The sequence below is a fragment of the Xenopus tropicalis genome, chromosome 1 (assembly GCF_000004195.4).
Source record: "Xenopus tropicalis strain Nigerian chromosome 1, UCB_Xtro_10.0, whole genome shotgun sequence".
NCBI lineage: Eukaryota > Metazoa > Chordata > Amphibia > Anura > Pipidae > Xenopus > Xenopus tropicalis.
In genome coordinates this window covers 195,886,286-195,903,640 of record NC_030677.2, presented here as the reverse complement: position 1 = coordinate 195,903,640, position 17,355 = coordinate 195,886,286, and the positions used below count along the sequence as shown (strand labels likewise).

The 17,355-nt window shown below is 43.5% G+C and overlaps 1 protein-coding gene and 2 non-coding genes across 5 annotated transcripts; all 3 read right to left on the bottom strand.

The window, feature by feature from the left end:
- Window positions 1–7,861: 7,861 nt before the first annotated feature.
- rpl37 (ribosomal protein L37) lies at window positions 7,862–17,010 on the bottom strand. 3 transcript variants are annotated; one of them, XM_012953424.1, is made up of 5 exons: window positions 15,409–15,790; window positions 13,220–13,358; window positions 11,674–11,809; window positions 10,644–10,728; window positions 7,862–7,966 (listed from the first exon to the last, which is right to left on the bottom strand). In XM_012953424.1, the coding sequence occupies exons 2-5, from the start codon at window positions 13,220–13,222 to the stop codon at window positions 7,897–7,899; spliced, it is 294 nt and encodes a 97-aa protein (XP_012808878.1). In that variant the 5' UTR covers window positions 13,223–13,358; window positions 15,409–15,790; the 3' UTR covers window positions 7,862–7,896. The 3 variants fall into 3 exon arrangements, 2 of the variants coding, with proteins under 2 accessions (XP_012808878.1, NP_001107325.1); NM_001113853.1 differs by lacking the exon at window positions 15,409–15,790 and having other exon boundaries at window positions 13,220–13,232; XR_004219761.1 differs by lacking the exons at window positions 7,862–7,966; window positions 10,644–10,728; window positions 11,674–11,809 and having other exon boundaries at window positions 13,226–13,358; window positions 15,409–17,010.
- Window positions 8,036–8,113, bottom strand: LOC116408510. The gene has a single exon (XR_004221013.1). It is a non-coding gene; the product is annotated as a small nucleolar RNA SNORD72 (small nucleolar RNA).
- On the bottom strand, window positions 11,885–11,962 carry LOC116408509. Its single transcript, XR_004221012.1, has one exon. It is a non-coding gene; the product is annotated as a small nucleolar RNA SNORD72 (small nucleolar RNA).
- Window positions 17,011–17,355: the final 345 nt, after the last annotated feature.

The window sequence follows — 17,355 nt, the reverse complement described above, 5'->3', positions numbered from 1 at the left end:
AGGCAATAGGTGGAGCTGGGCTGGGCACAGGACTTTTTTGTCTGTATTGGGCGTGGTCTGGGCAGAATGGGGGCGTGGTCAAATGTGCTATATAGGGCAGCATTTTTTATTTATTTGTCATTAGGGCCCTTGTTACTTAGTTGGCAGGGCATTGCTGAATGGGGCTGGATGATTTGTAATGGCGATCCTAGACTGAGGGGTTCCTAAAACCATTGAGTGGACTCCTAACCAGAGCATACCTTGATCTGGGGGTCTATAGTACTGTGTGATGGAAAAAAAAGTATTCCTACCCCGCCATCCTGAACTTCACTGGGATAGCTATAGCAATTCTGACTGCCTTGTTCCCCCAAGATGTCAACCTTCTGGTAACTGAATCCCAATATGAGGGGGGCTGTGTTATTAAAACATGCAGGGCAGCACCCACACTGACTGTTACGATCCTTTGTTTTTATTCCTTTTTGCAATTTGTGGAGTAACAGGGACTCCTAAAAAGTACAGCATGTTTTGAATTCCTGTTATTCCTCTAAAACAAATGGCATAATTGATGTTGCTAATGGGAACCTCCAAAAATTGTGCTATGTTTGCTTTGAAAGAGGGCCCCTTGTAAACTCAGTTTTGATTAAATGAAACTCCTTAGTTTAAAATCATCAAAAGGCCTAAAGAGCTCAACAAACTGATGATTTGTGATTTATGGGGTTCACTGTATTTACCAGAGTGTATGTTGCCTGTGGTTATTTGTCACAGTAAGTTATCCCCACAAAATCATATCTAGACAGGAAAGGAACTGAAAATCAAAATAGGGTAAGTAAATACATATATACATTGGTGTATATATATATATATATAAATCTACTGATATATATATATATATATATATATATATATATATATATATATATGTCTTCTGTCCATCCATAGCCCCCTCGTGTGTTTCTAACTGAGAAACAACTAGTAACCCAATGCTTTAACATAGTGAAGGTATAGCTGCTGTCACTACTAGAGACAAACTACACATTACAACCTGCACTCAAGAAGTCCTGGAAGAATAACTGGATGTACATGAAATGAGGCATAAGAGCATGGATGCACTATTTACAGTCAATCTTCGAGACCAGTTACCAAGGCCAGGGCCGCCATCAGAAATCACGGGGCCCCTCACAAGAAAATTTTCTGGGCCCCCCTCCCACCAGTACAAAAGACTCACAGCCAGCAGGCCTCCCCCCCAATACATGGTAGCCAGCAGTGGCCACCCCCAGTACATTGGTAGCCAGCAGTGCCCCCCCCCCCCCAGTACATTGGTAACCAGCAGTGCCCCCCCCCCCAGTACATTGGTAGCCAGCAGTGGCCCCCCCCCCAGTACATTGGTAGCCAGCAGTGCCCCCCCCCAGTACATTGGTAGCCAGCAGTGCCCCCCAGTACATTGGTAGCCAGCAGCCCCCCCAAGTACATTGGTAGCCAGCAGGGCCCCCCCAAGTACATTGGTAGCCAGCAGGGCCCCCCCAAGTACATTGGTAGCCAGCAGGCCCCCCCCCCAAGTACATTGGTAGCCAGCAGTGCCCCCCAGTACATTGGTAGCCAGCAGCCCCCCCCCAAGTACATTGGTAGCCAGCAGTGCCCCCCAGTACATTGGTAGCCAGCAGTGCCCCCCCCTAGTACATTGGTAGCCAGTAGCCCCCCCCAAGTACATTGGTAGCCAGCAGCCCCCCCCTAAGTACATTGGTAGCCAGCAGGGCCCCCCCTAGTGCATTGGTAGCCAGCAGGCCCCCCCCAAGTACATTGGTAGCCAGCAGTGCCCCCCAGTACATTGGTAGCCAGCAGTGCCCCCCCTAGTAAATTGGTAGCCAGCAGGGCCCCCCCTAGTACATTGGTAGCCAGCAGCCCCCCCCAAGTACATTGGTAGCCAGCAGGGCCCCCTCCCCAAGTACATTGGTAGCCAGCAGCCCCCCCCCCAAGTACATTGGTAGCCAGCAGCCCCCCCCTAAGTACATTGGTAGCCAGCAGGGCCCCCTCCCCAAGTACATTGGTAGCCAGCAGCCCCCCCCCCAAGTACATTGGTAGCCAGCAGGGCCCCCTCCCCAAGTACATTGGTAGCCAGCAGGGCCCCCCACCCCAGTACATTGGCAGCCAGCACAGCATGGAACGGAACAGCACAGCACAGCCCCCGGCGTCTTCAGCGGCAGCTTCGCGTTCCTCCGGTTCCTCCTTGGCGAAGCCTCTGCACTTCTGAGTGCCGGCAGAAGACAGGCCCTTTTATAAGGTTGCGCCCCGGGCGTACTGACGTGCATGTACGCATGGGGCGCGACCAATAGGATCACCCGCTGACCACCAATGACAGGGTGCCCGGAATAAATTTAAGGGGGCCCGAGCTATTAAGAATACTTGAGCACAGCCGGGCCCCCTTTTAAGGTTAAAATTGTCCGGGCCCGGGACGGCTGTACCCCCTGTGCCCCCCTGATGGCGGCCCTGACCAAGGCCCAGTAAAGAATTACCATCAGATAGTATGCTAGAAGAAGCTCATAGAGCCCTCATGACAATCCCTACTACCGCCATTACTCAAACCAATGAACCGACATATACTACAGTAACTACTTGGCTCCATGATCAAGAAGAACAACAATACAGACACCCCAAGAAAATAAATTAAAAGCTAACGTTATAGCAATTTGGAGAAGGATTAGTAAACTGGTAGAACTACAGATTAAGGATATGAACTGGTTACTGAAAAAATACAAGAGACTTTATCCGAAGTTCTAGACACTGCTAAGCAAAGGCTTGCAGCACTGGCTACCGGACTATGGAGATACACTAGAGAAGCAGAGAGCAAAAAAAAATGTCCTTCTCTTCAAAGAACCATACGGGGTATACTCCCAACTGCAGTGCAAAAACATAGTAACAACAGAGCCAACAAAAGCAGAAACTGAACATATGGAAGAAAGAGAAGAGACAAATAACACAAATGCAAAGTGACTACATCTCAGAGCAGAACAGGAGCCAGTAACCATCATAGTAGCAGACATCCAACAGCAGGTTAAGTACATGAAGAGTTGGACAGCACATGGTCTGGACATGATCCACACCTTCTGGCTAAAGAAACTAACAGCAGTGTATGAACGCCTGGCAACACAGACGAACCAGCTGCTAGCAGCAACTGATCATAAAAATATCCTTACAAGCGAACGGCACTATCCAACTACCAGTCAATAACCTGCCTCCCCACAACAAGGAAAGCCCTATCAGGCATCATAACAGCAAAGCTACAAGACCATATGGGCTAGTATATGAGCTCAGAAGTGCACTGGGAACAACACCAGAGACTCAAAACACCATTGCTCACAGATAGAGCAGTTGCCCAGGAATCAAGGTTTAGACCAACCTGAGAACATCCTGGATTGACTACAGGAAAGCCTATGACTCAGTGCCACCTGAATGGATCTGTAAATGCCTGGCACTATAAAACGTCAACAGGGCACTAAGGGTCTTCCTCAAGAACTCAATGGAACTGTGGCAAACAACACTGGAAACCAACTCAAGACAGTTCCCACAACTGGCAATCAAGTGTGGCATATTACAAGGTTATGCACTCCCCCACAGCAGTTCTGCAAAGGCTTCAACCCCCTCAGACAGATAGTCACAAGGACTGGATACAGATAAGTTTAAGAGTGAAACTACCATCTACATGAATGACATCAAGGTGTATACTATTACTGAACAAGGCATCGACTTGCTGATCCATCATACATGGATTTACAGAGGACATTGGAATGTCATTCAAAGTGTAGAAGTAGGTGGTAATAAAGAGAGGGAAGGTAGTTAAGACTGATGGAGTGGAATTGCCAGGATGGCACATAGCAGCCATACAGACTAGCTACATATACTTTAGCCGTGTGGGAACCTTAATAAGAAGGCAAGGAAGACCACAACATCCAAGTACCACCAAAGCATCAGACAAGTCCTGAAGTGCCTGCTCAATTGAGGTCTCTACCCAAAGTCCAACATTTAGAAACTTTATGCCAGCTGAAAAGCAGATGGGAGGGGTCAGGTGAGTGTCAGAGCCAGGTTCCTAGATAAAACCCAGAGCATCCAGGAGTACATTAGTAAGATGGAACCCAGAGATGAGTTGCTGAGGGAATGCCTGAGCCAGCATCAGATATGGAATAAAGATCAAGCAGATGAAGTGCCATGGTAAGACAAGGACCTGCATGGGATGTTCCATCAACATGTAGCTGGGGGGGGCACTGACATTGGGAAAGGACTGGACTCAGAGACAGAACTAAGGCACTGATCACAGCACAACAGGCACTAAGTACCAGATACACAGGAACAGGAATCTGCAACACTAGACAGGACCCCAGATGCAGACTGTGTAGAGAGGCCTGAGAGAGTCTAAAACATACCAAAAGGGTGTAAGATGCAGGCAGAAACAGCATACACTGAATGGCAGTAGATGGCATTGTAGAACATCTGCACAGCATTTGGACTAAACCTTCCTATGTCCAGATGGAAAATAACAGAACTAAGATCCCGAGGGACTTCCAGATCCAGACAGACAGAAATGTATTGGCCAATAAACTGGACATAGTGTTAGTAGACAGTGACCACTGCAGTGATAAATGTAGCAGTGCCAATTCACAGCAACATCAAGAGTAAATACCACAAATGCATATGGTTACCCAACTACAGAGACCCACAAACTATGTTTTGTTTTACAGTTTTCATGGTTGACACTTTGTCCTGAATCTGTTTTAGGCATTGCCAAGGCCCCTGAATTTCAGTTAACCATGACTGGTTTAGTTTTTAGTGACCAGGAGCACTGGCCCAGGGTATCAGGCAGGTGTTTATAAGCATAGGAGGGTGCCAAAACCAGTGATTTTCACTTTAGTTATATTTTAGAACTCATCTTTATTTTGAGTTTTCCTAACACAAAAAGCAAACTAGATTTCTCAAAAATCTTAATTGCTAGCATATTTATGTACATAACTGGAATGTTAAAAAGTTGATTGCTTAAAACTGAAAAAGAAAACAAAATGCTTCTAAAATGGCAATTCTGAAAAATTGTGACATGTCTATTGAGGATTTTATCAATTAGAGTTTGGAGAACTCAAATGTGCAATTTTTGGAGCTAATACATCGATTCCTACATCAGCATGCCACAGACAGTCACTATTTATTGGGCTGGTGGGGGGCTATTTTGGTCTCTGTGTAATTAAAATGCATCCCAAGCACTTGGAAACCTTACACTTAAGCATGTATCTAAAACCCCTGGGCACTGGCTCACAGACTGTCAGAAAAACTTTCACTAAGATTGGGACAGCAGCCTTCTATTGGGAGAATTGTCTTTTCTACCTTGTATGTATGTATATGTATACAGGTATAGGACCCATTATCCAGAATGCTCGGGACCAAGGGTATTCCAGATAAGGGGTCTTTCCGTAATTTGGATCTCAATATCTTAAGTATAATAAAAAATCAATAAAACATTAATTAAACCCAATAGAATTGTTTTGCATCCAATAAGGATTAATTATATCTTAGTTGGAATCAATTACAAGGTTCTGTTTTTTTTCTACATAGAAAAAGGAAATCAGTTTTAAAATTCTGAATTATTTGATTAAAATGGAGTCTATGGGAGACAGGCTTTCCTGTCTACAGTGCTACAAAGATACGCAGCAATGTACAATCTTACAATATATACAATTACACACAAGGAGGACAAGTGTTCTAATAAATACAAGTGTTCCCACAAATCCCTGCATCACTGTAGCAGAACTATTCTAAAAATTGGCATTAGCTACAGCCTGTAACAGATGCATGTAGGTGGGCTAAGGTTCGTACAAGGAATTGGTTCTGCCAATCAGATGAAGACTGGAACGATAGCGGTTAAGTGAATTTTTTTTTCCCCATTTACCTTGTCCTATGCATTAGGATAACATACCACCTCATGCAGAAAGCCATGCCAACCTGCAATAGATAACCATCCTGATCAATTTAAAAGAAAAAAAAAAAATTGGGGGTATAGGACTGTTGTACAGCTTCTTGTATCCTGCAGCCCAAAGTAATTCAATAAGCAGTGCACACACCAGACTTAGATACAGACAACAGAAATTAAACTTATTTTTATTTTTGACTTGTGCTTTTACACCACCAATCCAATGTTCCTATGAGGGGGCTAGCATATTTGTGCTTCAGTAGTCCCTTGGTAGCAAATTCTAATGAACCAGCTTAGAAATGACAGGTTTAGGAACTCTTTCCTTAGGTCTGGCACTTAGCACTTAAGCACCAACATTTCAGTCTTCTGATGAACATTATTGATCGTACATTTAAATGCAACAATCTAAAACGAACATGCAGCCCTAAAAATAAACTGGAGGATGTTCTGAACATGAAATAGTTGGGAGACGCCAAATGTACAAAAGTGACTTCCTGGAAATGCAATTTAGGTCCCCCAAGGATCTCATCAGATACACAATACATGCGCACATTCTATCTTTATCCGACCATTGCCATGGTATGAAAATCATCAGGATGATCATTCGGAGCCAGCAGTCTGACTATATTGTAATTAAATATATTGTTAATCTATAATACAATTTTTTTTTTTTTTTTTTTTAAATAATGATTGGATAGGGCTGCGGACTGTAGGAAGCAGATCAGCTAGTTAGTTATCCAGTGCGCTTTGGTTAAGGTTTATCTCTGAGTATGCAGTGCAGTTTTGGGCTCCAGTCCTTAAGAAGGATATTAATGAGCTGGAGAGAGTGCAGAGACTGCAACTAAACTGGTTAAGGGGATGGAAGGGTTAAACTATGAGGTTAGACTGTCGAGGTTGGGGTTTTCTTCTCTGGAAAAGAGGCACTTGCGAGGGGACATGATTACTCTGTACAAGTACATTAGAGGGGATTATAGGCAGTTGGGGGATGTTCTTTTTTCCCATAAAAACAATCAGCGCACCAGAGGCCCCCCCTTTAGAGGAACAGAGCTTCCATTTGAAGCAGTGTAGGTGGTTTTTCACGGTGAGGGCAGTGAGGTTGGGGAATGCCCTTCCTAGTGATGGGGTAATGGCAGATTCTGTTAGTGCCTATAAGAGGGGCCTGGATGAGTTCTTGAACAATCAGAATATCCAAGGCTATTGTGATACTAATATCTACAGTTAGTATTAGTGGTTGTATATATAGTTTATGTATGTGAGTATATAGATTGGTTGTGTGTGCTGGGTTTACTTGGATGGGTTGAACTTGATGGACTCTGGTCTTTTTTCAACCCTATGTAACTATGTAATCTCTGGGAAAGGATATATGGCTAATAATTTAAACACCTACATTTCAGTCAGAAGGTAGCTAATTTGAAAGCTACACATCCATCAGCTTATGACAAAACTACACAGCACTAAATCTATGCAAGAAAGCACAATACCGGTGCAGATATTAAGTTAATTCTGGAGTCCATTTGTTTTTGTGTTCCCCTCTGGGGCTCAACTGGTAAAATGTGGATTGGGAGGGTGCAGTCAAGAACAGAAAATTGAACAGAAGTCAAATAGCTGCACTAAGTGACACTAGCTACAGGCTACATGCAGCCACCTTCATAGTTCCACCCCGCTTAATGCCAAAAGGTAAACTTCTACCTCGTACTTCCAAGCTCCCCAGGGACAAGGACAGTGGGTCGGCTTACAAAGCAAATGCTCCCAATTGGTGGGGAACATGGCATCAACCCCTCTGTGGGACCATTTCACTTTATGGCAGTAGGGTTGGTGATCAGGGAGCAGACAGGTGGCCCATCAGTTAAATATATGTGTATGGGGGGGGGGGGCTTAGTTTTCTTTCAGTTCATAGGATTCTCTAATGATACCAAGTACAACAATTAAACATAGTATTTTTGTAACCACATTTATTTTAACAACTGGATTTAGGAGGAACTGGAAGCTGCAACTGCGGCTCTCTTGGGTTTGGGTGTTGTGCCTTCACGGAATCCATTCCTGCATAAAACAGACAAGACAGTCAAATAAGGGCATCTTTAAATTAAATCCATTTTCCATTAATATTATTGCTTATCTCAGTTAGAAATCTGAATCACAATTAATTCATAAGTTCAGACATTTATTTTTAAACATCATGGATAAGATTCATTTATATACACATATACAGTGCTACAGCATGTAGAACTTTCACAAGGGACTGCAGTCCTATGGTGTATGCTTCCACGGAGGCAAGATAAATGCACATGTGCAGAATATATCCTGTACACAGCTTAAGTTGCACCATTATATTGTACTATAAGAACAACATCTCTTTTAAAGTAAAATTCTACCCAAATGAATAAAAATGTTGTAAACTGGAAGAATTTTAGGAGACTTGCTAATCAGCCCTTCAGCCAAAACACAATGCTTTGCATGGTTCTGCTCAGGTTTGTTAATCACAAGATTCAAAAAATATTGTGGGAATTGAGTTTGTGGTTTGAGTAGTCAGGACAAGCAGTGGGGCAAAAGTATGACAAACACTACTTAGTAACAATTAGATTTACAAAAGCAAAAAAAAACATATCGGAAATTCGCTTGGCATTACATTATTCTTTGCAGTCATTGTGGATTGTAAGCTCCTTTGGGCAGGGCCCTCTTCACCTCTTGTATCGGTTATTGATTGCTTTATATGTTACTCTGTATGTCCAATGTATGTAACCCACTTATTGTACAGCGCTGCGGGATATGTTGGCGCTTTATAAATAAATGTTAATGTAATGTAATAATGTAATTGTGTCATTACACCACTGTTGGCATTTAGAGTAAAAGTAAAACCTCTTTAAAGGAGAAGTAACACTCAAATGTTTTTCTGCAAAGCATCAGCAAATATAGGCCGTCTACGGAGAGAACCCCTGTGTATTCCCCATTTCTAGCATAGGCTTTTGTCCAAGCCTTGAAGTTAACCCATGCACCACTGAGGTAGCAATGAGCCCTGGTAGAACAAGAGGGAGTCGTCCAAAGGGCAGCAAAGGGCTTCTGGTGTGACAAGCAGCATAGCAGCCACATGGGCAAATAGTCCATATAGCCTTGTTTTTCCAAGAATTACTTGCTGTTTAACACCTAAAGGGCAGGCTTTCTAATGTAGCTGCTGCCATTACTTTATCAAGAGTGACACTCCTGATAAAAAAGGGACAAGAAATGAAGCATTCCATGCAACATGCACATTATGGGGAGTATTTATTAAAACATCACCAGTGAAGTTGCCCATAGCAACCAATCCACAATAAGATTTGAACGCTCATCTACATATTAGAAAACAAAAGCAAAGATATGATTGCTATAAGCAATATCACTGGTGATGTTTGTTTCCTATGTGTAGATAATGTTCCGATTGTTAGGGTGCAGCTACTTTTTCACGGCTACTAAACTACAGAAAATCCCCTGCCATAGACAATACTGAGAATTGCCTCTGCTAAAACACACGTAGAGACAGTTATCAGCAAATTATCAGCATTGTCTATTTTAGTAGCTACAACAAGTAGCTGCTGCTACTAGTAGCTCTGTGTGTCTTCATCTTTACTGAGAAACCGCACCAAAAACATTTGGAGATTTGGGATCAGTCACTGTGCTCTGCCCTTAGGGCTCAACCAGCTCCCAAACCTGCTTTTAGAGCAACCATGAGAAGGTATCCTAGCCAAAGCAGATTCATATACTATTCCTCCAAGAACTTTGATACATTTGCAGTATGGCAGACTAAATATTGTGTAAATACTAAAAATGGCGAATTCCTGAAATGTATACATTTTCTGTGTCAGATACCACAGATGTGAATTCACACAGATTCAGTGCCCCAATAAGGGAATACTGCCCTACATTAATAACTGCCTTTGCATCATACTCAAAAGTCTTCTCATAACAGCCCTTTTTTCTCTACAGCTCAACATCATTCAGAATTAGTGCAAAACTAAATTTCATACCAATTCTTCATGCAATTAGGTCATGGGCTAAAAAAAAAAAAAAAAAAAAAATGTATATCCCAAGACACAAGATCAAATTCAGACAAATGTATGCTTCCTACCAAAACATCTGTTGGTTCTATACTAGCCGAGGGGCATTATAGCTAGCATGGACAGGCACTCCTGTCCAAGAAATGGCAACCGCTTGTCATGGCATGCAGTCTCTAGTTCTGAGAACGAGAAAAAACAAAGGGCTTCTGATGGCTATATTAGAGCCCAGATTAGTAATGGCACAAAAGATTGGATTCATGAGATGGGAATAAGACATGTCTAATGTGGTACTTTAAACCTACAACTAAATCACAACTAAATCTCACTACAGCTTCCTTTTACTAACAGCCTGCCACTGTGCGCTTGCCTTTTGGAATAATATGCAACAAAAAGATCAGATTATGGCAGATAAAAGTGGAACTACAACATTTAACCACTACAAACAAATCCCCGATAATGTTGGGCAGGATCCAATGTGGGTGCCAGCTGCATGGTTGGCACTTTACAAGTGGATGTTGGCTGCCAAGAGCAGCTTTGTTCCTTGCTGGACCAATCTACATTTAACAGAACCACTGTGCAAATAGCTCTAACAGCAACTCTCTCCTTTCAACCACAAATGGGAGAAACAAACCCGTTTTCATGATTTAATACAATTTGAATGCAAAAGGCGTACAAGCATCTGGACTTACTTGAATCTGCGGTAGACAACCTTAAGATGCCTCATACGGCCTGTTCCAGTGGTGTTGCGCCTCTTGGCCTTGGCACTCCAGTTATCTAAGAATCAAAAGACCTGTGTAAATCCTTTGGCTTGCTTGCAATAATGCCAATAACATGAGATTAACAAAAATGCTCCCAAAACACATTACTGTAAGTGCTTAAACAGTTCACCTTTTAAAAGGACCAATAACATAAAAAATGTTAATTTTTAGTGTTTTTCCTTTAGGTGAACTTCAAGTCAAGTATGTTATATAATATCCTATTTTAATAACTTTCAGCTGGTCTTCATTTTTTTTTTTGCCTTCATTTAAACTTTCAAACGGGGTCACTGACGCTTGCAGCCAAAAAGTCTACTGCTCTATGAGGCTACAAGTTATTATGTGTCTATTCATACCCACTCTTCCAGTTGCTCAGCATTGGCCCTAGCAAACAAAGCTACTGAAATTCCAAAATGGAGAGATGCTGCCCAAAAAGCAGTATAATTCAAAACTTTAAATAAAAAAAAAGTGAAGACCAGCCGTAAATTCTCAGGATATCACAATATAAGGTAATTTGAAGGTGACTGCCCCATTAAAAGATGGGTAATAACTGTATTTGTGCCAATATTGGTGGTAAGTATTCAGGTATGGGATCCATTATTCAGAAAGCTCAGGGCCTGGGGTTTCCCGGATTAGAGGTCTTTCCGTAAAATGGATCTCCATAACTTAAGTCAACTAAAAAAAAAAAAAACACAAACCCAATAGGATTGTTTTGCCTCCAATATGGATTCATGCAGCTTAGTTACCATCAGGTACCAGCTAAAGTATTATTTTTATAGAGAAAAAGGGAATCTTTTAAAAATCTAAATTATTTGATTAAAATGGAGCCTATGGAGAAGGCTTTCCCATAATTCAGAGCTTTCATGGTAACAGTTTCCCCATATAGATCCCATACCCGTACACAGTGCTGAAAGCCAATTGTCCTACAGTAGGTGTTAGAGACAACGCGTCGCTCCATACTTACACTTTCTCTTGCGCTTAGCTGGGTACCCACACTTGCCACAGGTGGACTTCTGCAGATGGTAGGCCTTGGACCCACAGCGACGGCACAATGTGTGCGTCTTGTTGCGGCGCTTTCCGAATGACGAGGTTCCCTTCGTCTAAAGGAAATGAAAAAAGGAACAATATTAGAATGAAAAATAAATATCTTGCGTCCCAGTTGTTAGATGCACTGGCATTTATCTCAGTTAGAAAACTGAAATCACTAAGTGTCATATGTTCAGACATTTATTATAAGACATCACTGATAAATGCGAAAGCGACTTTACATTATCTGAGCAATGGATTAGTGGAAGAGTATATATGCTGAGGACTTCCCATACCAGTCAGTTGAACTGAAGAAGCTCCTCGGATGAGTAGTGAAACGTCTTCAATGATTACCAAACAAGTCCAGTTGCTTTAAATTTATTTATACTAGATATTATCTGAGTAAGATATCTGCCCCAGGTTTGGGTGCCCACCCTGCAACCCAATGCCTTCCCACTATGGACCCTTCATTAAAGGAACAGTAACACCAAAAAATTAAAGAGTTTTAAAGTAAATGAAATATAATGTACTGTTGCTCTGCACTGGTAAAAGTTGTGTGTTTGCTACAGTAACACTACTATAATTTATATAATAAGCTGCTGTGTTGCCACGGGGGCAGCCATTCAAGCTGGAAAAAAGGAGAAAAGGCACAGGTTACATAGCAGATAACTGATGAGCTCTGTAGAATACAATAGTGTTTTATCTGTTATCTGCTATGTGCCTGTGCCTTTTCTCCTTTGAATGGCTGCCCCCATGGCTACACAGCAGCTTACTTATATAAACCATAGTAGTGTTTGAGGCAAAACACCAGTTGTACCAGTGCAGGGCAGCAGTGCATTATATTGGAATTTCTTTCATACACTTTTTTGGTGTTACTGTTCCTTTAAGCAGTCCCAGCACTCATGCTTATTTAAAAAAATGTTTTCATAGTTTTAAAGTCAAATTTATATGCAATTGAAAACTGTTGATTCTCCAGTTGTGACTCTGGAACCAATGTAGCAGAAGTCATGGTACATGGTACAGTTTTCTCCAAGTCGGAAGCAGCAGTACAGAAAGCATTAGACTTTTCTATATACAAACACCCTTAAAGCTGATGATTACATTAACGTGCATTAGAAAGTTGCTAAGAATAGATTGAGACTAGTTCCCCTTTAATGTAAGTATTTGCGGACTAAGAGAGGCTAAACGCAATTCCTGCGCAGCGCTAGCGTACGAGCATCACCAATTAAATCGCTTGTTAAAATCTCTGCTCATCGCACGGTAAGCCCGGCAACCAGGCTCCATTTCCCACAGTCCCGAAGAATCCATCCCCTCACTCCAAATTACAGTCATAAATCGCTCAATATCCACCGCATCGGAACCATTTTTGGGTGGGTAGCCCTTCCAAGTCCCCCATTACTAATAACCGGTAAATCTAAGCACAACTCCGGTACAATTCGATAGATGACAACGGATTCCACAAGACGAAAATCGAACACACTCACCATCTTCCCCGGCGGCCCAGAGGCTAGAGACCGGAACTAGGTAAGAACTTCCGCTATATTAGCAGGCCTCACTTCCGGGTGTGCTCTGTACGTGCGAGAAGTGACATTCGCCATGTTTGTTAAGGGAATCGCCACCTTGCTAAAGGAAATGGAATATTATTACAATGAACAGACAATGTATTTAACACAGAATAAATATATTCGTAAAGTATCTATGTATGTATTCAAATTATACTTTTTCTATAAATAAATAGGTCAAGAAGAAAGGAAAATAACAACCAGGAAGAACTTAACATTTCCAGAAAAGAATGACAACAGAGAAGTGTAGTCAGTAACTATTATATAGTTGTACAGTGAGTAAAACACCATAAGTGCCTCACACAGATTAAAAAATGAGATGGGTGACTTTTATTTTAATTAATTGTGCTGGAATAAGTTACAAATTTCTATTATAAAGTGATAAAATCTGCACAGAGCGCTGTATTATAAAGCTGCCACTCATTTCATGCAAATTTAAATACCAAGTCTTACTGGCAGAAGCAGCACCAATTTTTATAAAATATTTATTCCTCAGGGCTATTTTGCTACTTTTAATGGAAATCAGTTCCTATAGTTTTATCTTTCTTTCTTATATTAATAACATCAGAGACATTAGCTTAGCACTGCAAGCTGCAGAATGGCAGTGGGATTGTGGGCGTGGCTTATTGTAAGGGCTCAGTGACATCACTGTGTATGCACAAGGCCCTTTTGATGTCACTGAACACCCACAATCCCTTCCATGGCACAAAATCCTCACTGTACATGCACAATTCTATACTCAACGGGAAATTCCTAAAACTGGGTGAACAGCATATAGTCCATGGAGGTCCTGGGGAGGGGGGGCTAAAACTGGGTAACTCCTGGGAAAGCCAGGGCGTTAACAGCAGTGTAATACTGGTATTGAGCATCACAATTAATGACCAGATGGCAACCCCAGGTTGTTTAGAGGAAGCCATGACATATCATGTGTCACCAGGCCCAGACTGACAATCTGTGGATTGTGGCTTTGATGTAAGATGCCATAGATATTGGGCTGGTAAGGCCTAGGTGTACTTGAAATGCTAGGGCCTATTATGAATCTTAGTCAGGGTTGGAGTGGGGGGTGCAGGGCTGCCGCCTCAGGGCCCCACACCCCCTAAGGTGCCCCCACTGTGCCCCCCTAACCCCCCCCACAGGGGCTCCCACCACCCTGCGCAATGAGCATGGCAATAAAACTGTTAAGCACGTCAGCACCTTCACTTACCGTCACCTCCGCCCATTCACACACAATTACCACAGTACGCGTGACTTTGGATCAAAAAAGGCCACAGCGTTTATTAAGCTGAACATGTTGGTAACAAATACATATTTAAATAAACTAACAGTGAACTTCTAAAACCTTCGTCCTTGGCAGATGGCCCATGTAAAACATCACCCCAATTTTCCTTGGCCTAACTCAGGCCTTCCCCCTTTTTCCAAATGTCTCTAAGCAACTCACCAGCCGCCACCACACCAGCTCGATGAGTGCTACCCCCAAAGCTCTCTCTCTCGACCCGAGCCCTACCCAGGACCCCATATCCCAGGAGGGACCTCCAAATATCCACTGAAATTCCCAACCCTATGGGAATTCCGCAAATAGTACCTGCTGTTCTCATGAGCCATTGCCACCCGCAGGAAAGTTGGACCCCTCAAACTTTTCTGCTCCCCCACCAAGACACTGCCAAATGAACACCTTCTCTCCAATTGAAATTAAGCATGTCATACCCAATATCGTTTGGATGCACCCCGTCGTGCCCAAACCATACTGCCTTATCAACCTCAAAATCCCGGTGTGTAATCACAAAACCCTCCTTCCGTACCACCAGCTTACCCACAGCCCGGTTCACTTTCACTCTCACCCTTTCGATTGCAGTTACCGATCTGGCATTTCTCCAACGCAGCCTGGAAAGCATATCTGACCATACTATTATCATGTTAGGAAAAACTCCCCACAAGCGGAGCAAATCGTACTTTATATCCCTTATCAAGACCTTCATGGGTATGCTACCTAGGTCATTGCCCCCTAGGTGTATGACCAAAATGTCTGGGCCCTCCCCTTCTGTTATCACTCTTTCTGTAAATTTCAACAAAAACCTTCCCCAGACAAGCCCCGGAAACCCCCACCATCTTACCACCGCCGTGGACTTATCAAGCCCCAGTTGCTTCCCATCGAAACGAACAGCCGCCCTTCTGGCTGCGTGGTGAACGTAGGAATGTCCCATTATCCAAACCAATGCCCGGGGGTTGCCTGTGGACAAAACATAACACACAGCCGGCTTCGGCATGTTAGCCTACCTCCTGAACCTTAACAATAACGAGTGAGTGATTCAACACTCCACCTTGTCCACCCTTACATACGCACGAAATCTGTTTGACGTCCATCTCCCAACCTGTTTGATTGCCTTGTCACCTAGTCCCCACCTAGCTGCCTCCGTGGCTGCCCCGATTCTAAACGAGTGGGACCCGTACATGTTTGCAGCCATGCCTAAATTAGCCAATAATTTCCTCAAAACTGAGCAGAACTGATACCTGGACAAAAACTTACCATCCTCATGAACCAAAAAGGGGCCATCTTGCTTTGGCCGCATGACCTTGTATTGTTCAAAAAGTGTAACTGGGCATAACTGGTGTCCTTCCAACTCCTGTAAAACTATATTCTTGCCCCTGCCCTCCTGGTCAGTTTTCGACCTGCGTAGAACAATATGTAACTGCCTGCTTGCCACTATCAGGTCCCCATATGCAAGGCCCCCCACTACTGCTTTAGAAGGTGCCACTAGTTCGCTGACCCGAAACGCCCCAAAAAATGCCAAACTATACGCCAAACGGAACAAGATAACTTCAAAAGCTGAAAAACATGTCCTCTCCAACTCCTTACTCAACTGTTGCAGCAGGTTAAATGTAACTGGCTTCCTCTGGTCCCTGACTAATTTCCCTCTGCGGTACCCTTTTAACGCCTGTCGGATAATCGTGTCCTTCGTGTGATCCTGCGAACCTCCTACCCTAAAATAGAAGGACAAGCCGGCCATCTTGGTGTCGAGTGAAGACGCGGTTATACCCCTTTTGCATAGCCTGCTGATCCACCATATCAGTATTTCCCTTTCTCCACCTACCCCTCCATACTCACCGTATTGCCTCTTAACTGACTCCCATTCATCCCAAACCCCGGAATACCTGGCCCAAGTCGATGGGCAACCGATTGTCTCACCAGTTCTGCCACCTCCCGGCCCCCAAATCCCATAACCAATCCGGACAATGGAGCCCCTCTCGGTCCGCTGACGGTGCAAGCTCGTAAAAACGGGTCCACTGAAACCGAGAGAGAGCATCCGCAATATTATTGTCTACCCCGGGAACATGTTTTGCCCTTACCCACATGTTGAGCTGAAGGCACCGCAAAACAAAATATCTCAGTAACCTAATGACTGCTGGGGAGGACGCCGATACATTGTTTATGGCCTGCACCACCCCCATGTTGTCTGACCGAAATATTACCCGCCTGTCTCTCAACCTGTCCTGCCATAATTCCACTGACACTAGCAAAGGGAAAAGCTCTAAAAATGTTAAATTCTTAGTGAGCCCCATCTCCTCCCACTCTGGAGGCCACTTCTCTGCACTCCACTGGCCCTGCAAGTATGCACCGTAGCCTGCCCCACCTGCGGCATCCGTAAAAAGTTGCAGTTCAAAATTGTCCGTCTGAACAAACTGCCAGAGTGACCTGCCATTGTATTGATTCAAGAAGGAATCCCACACTGCCAAGTCTTTCTTAACCTCCTTACCCAACCTTATAAAGTGGTGTGGCCGCCTGGCCCCCGCTGTCAAATGGGCCAATCTCCTTGAGAAAATCCTCCCCATTGGTAGCACCCGGCAGGCAAAATTTAACCTTCCTAAGAGTGATTGAATCTCTCTAAGGGTCAATTTTTTAACTGATCTAGCCTGCTGCAGCTGTGCCTTCAAGGCCCCAATTTTTTCCTGCGGTAACCTAAACTCCATCAATTCCGAGTCGAGCTCTATGCCCAAAAATGATATGACCGTGGTTGGGCCGACCGTTTTCTCCGGTGCTAACGGTATGCCAAATTTTTTAG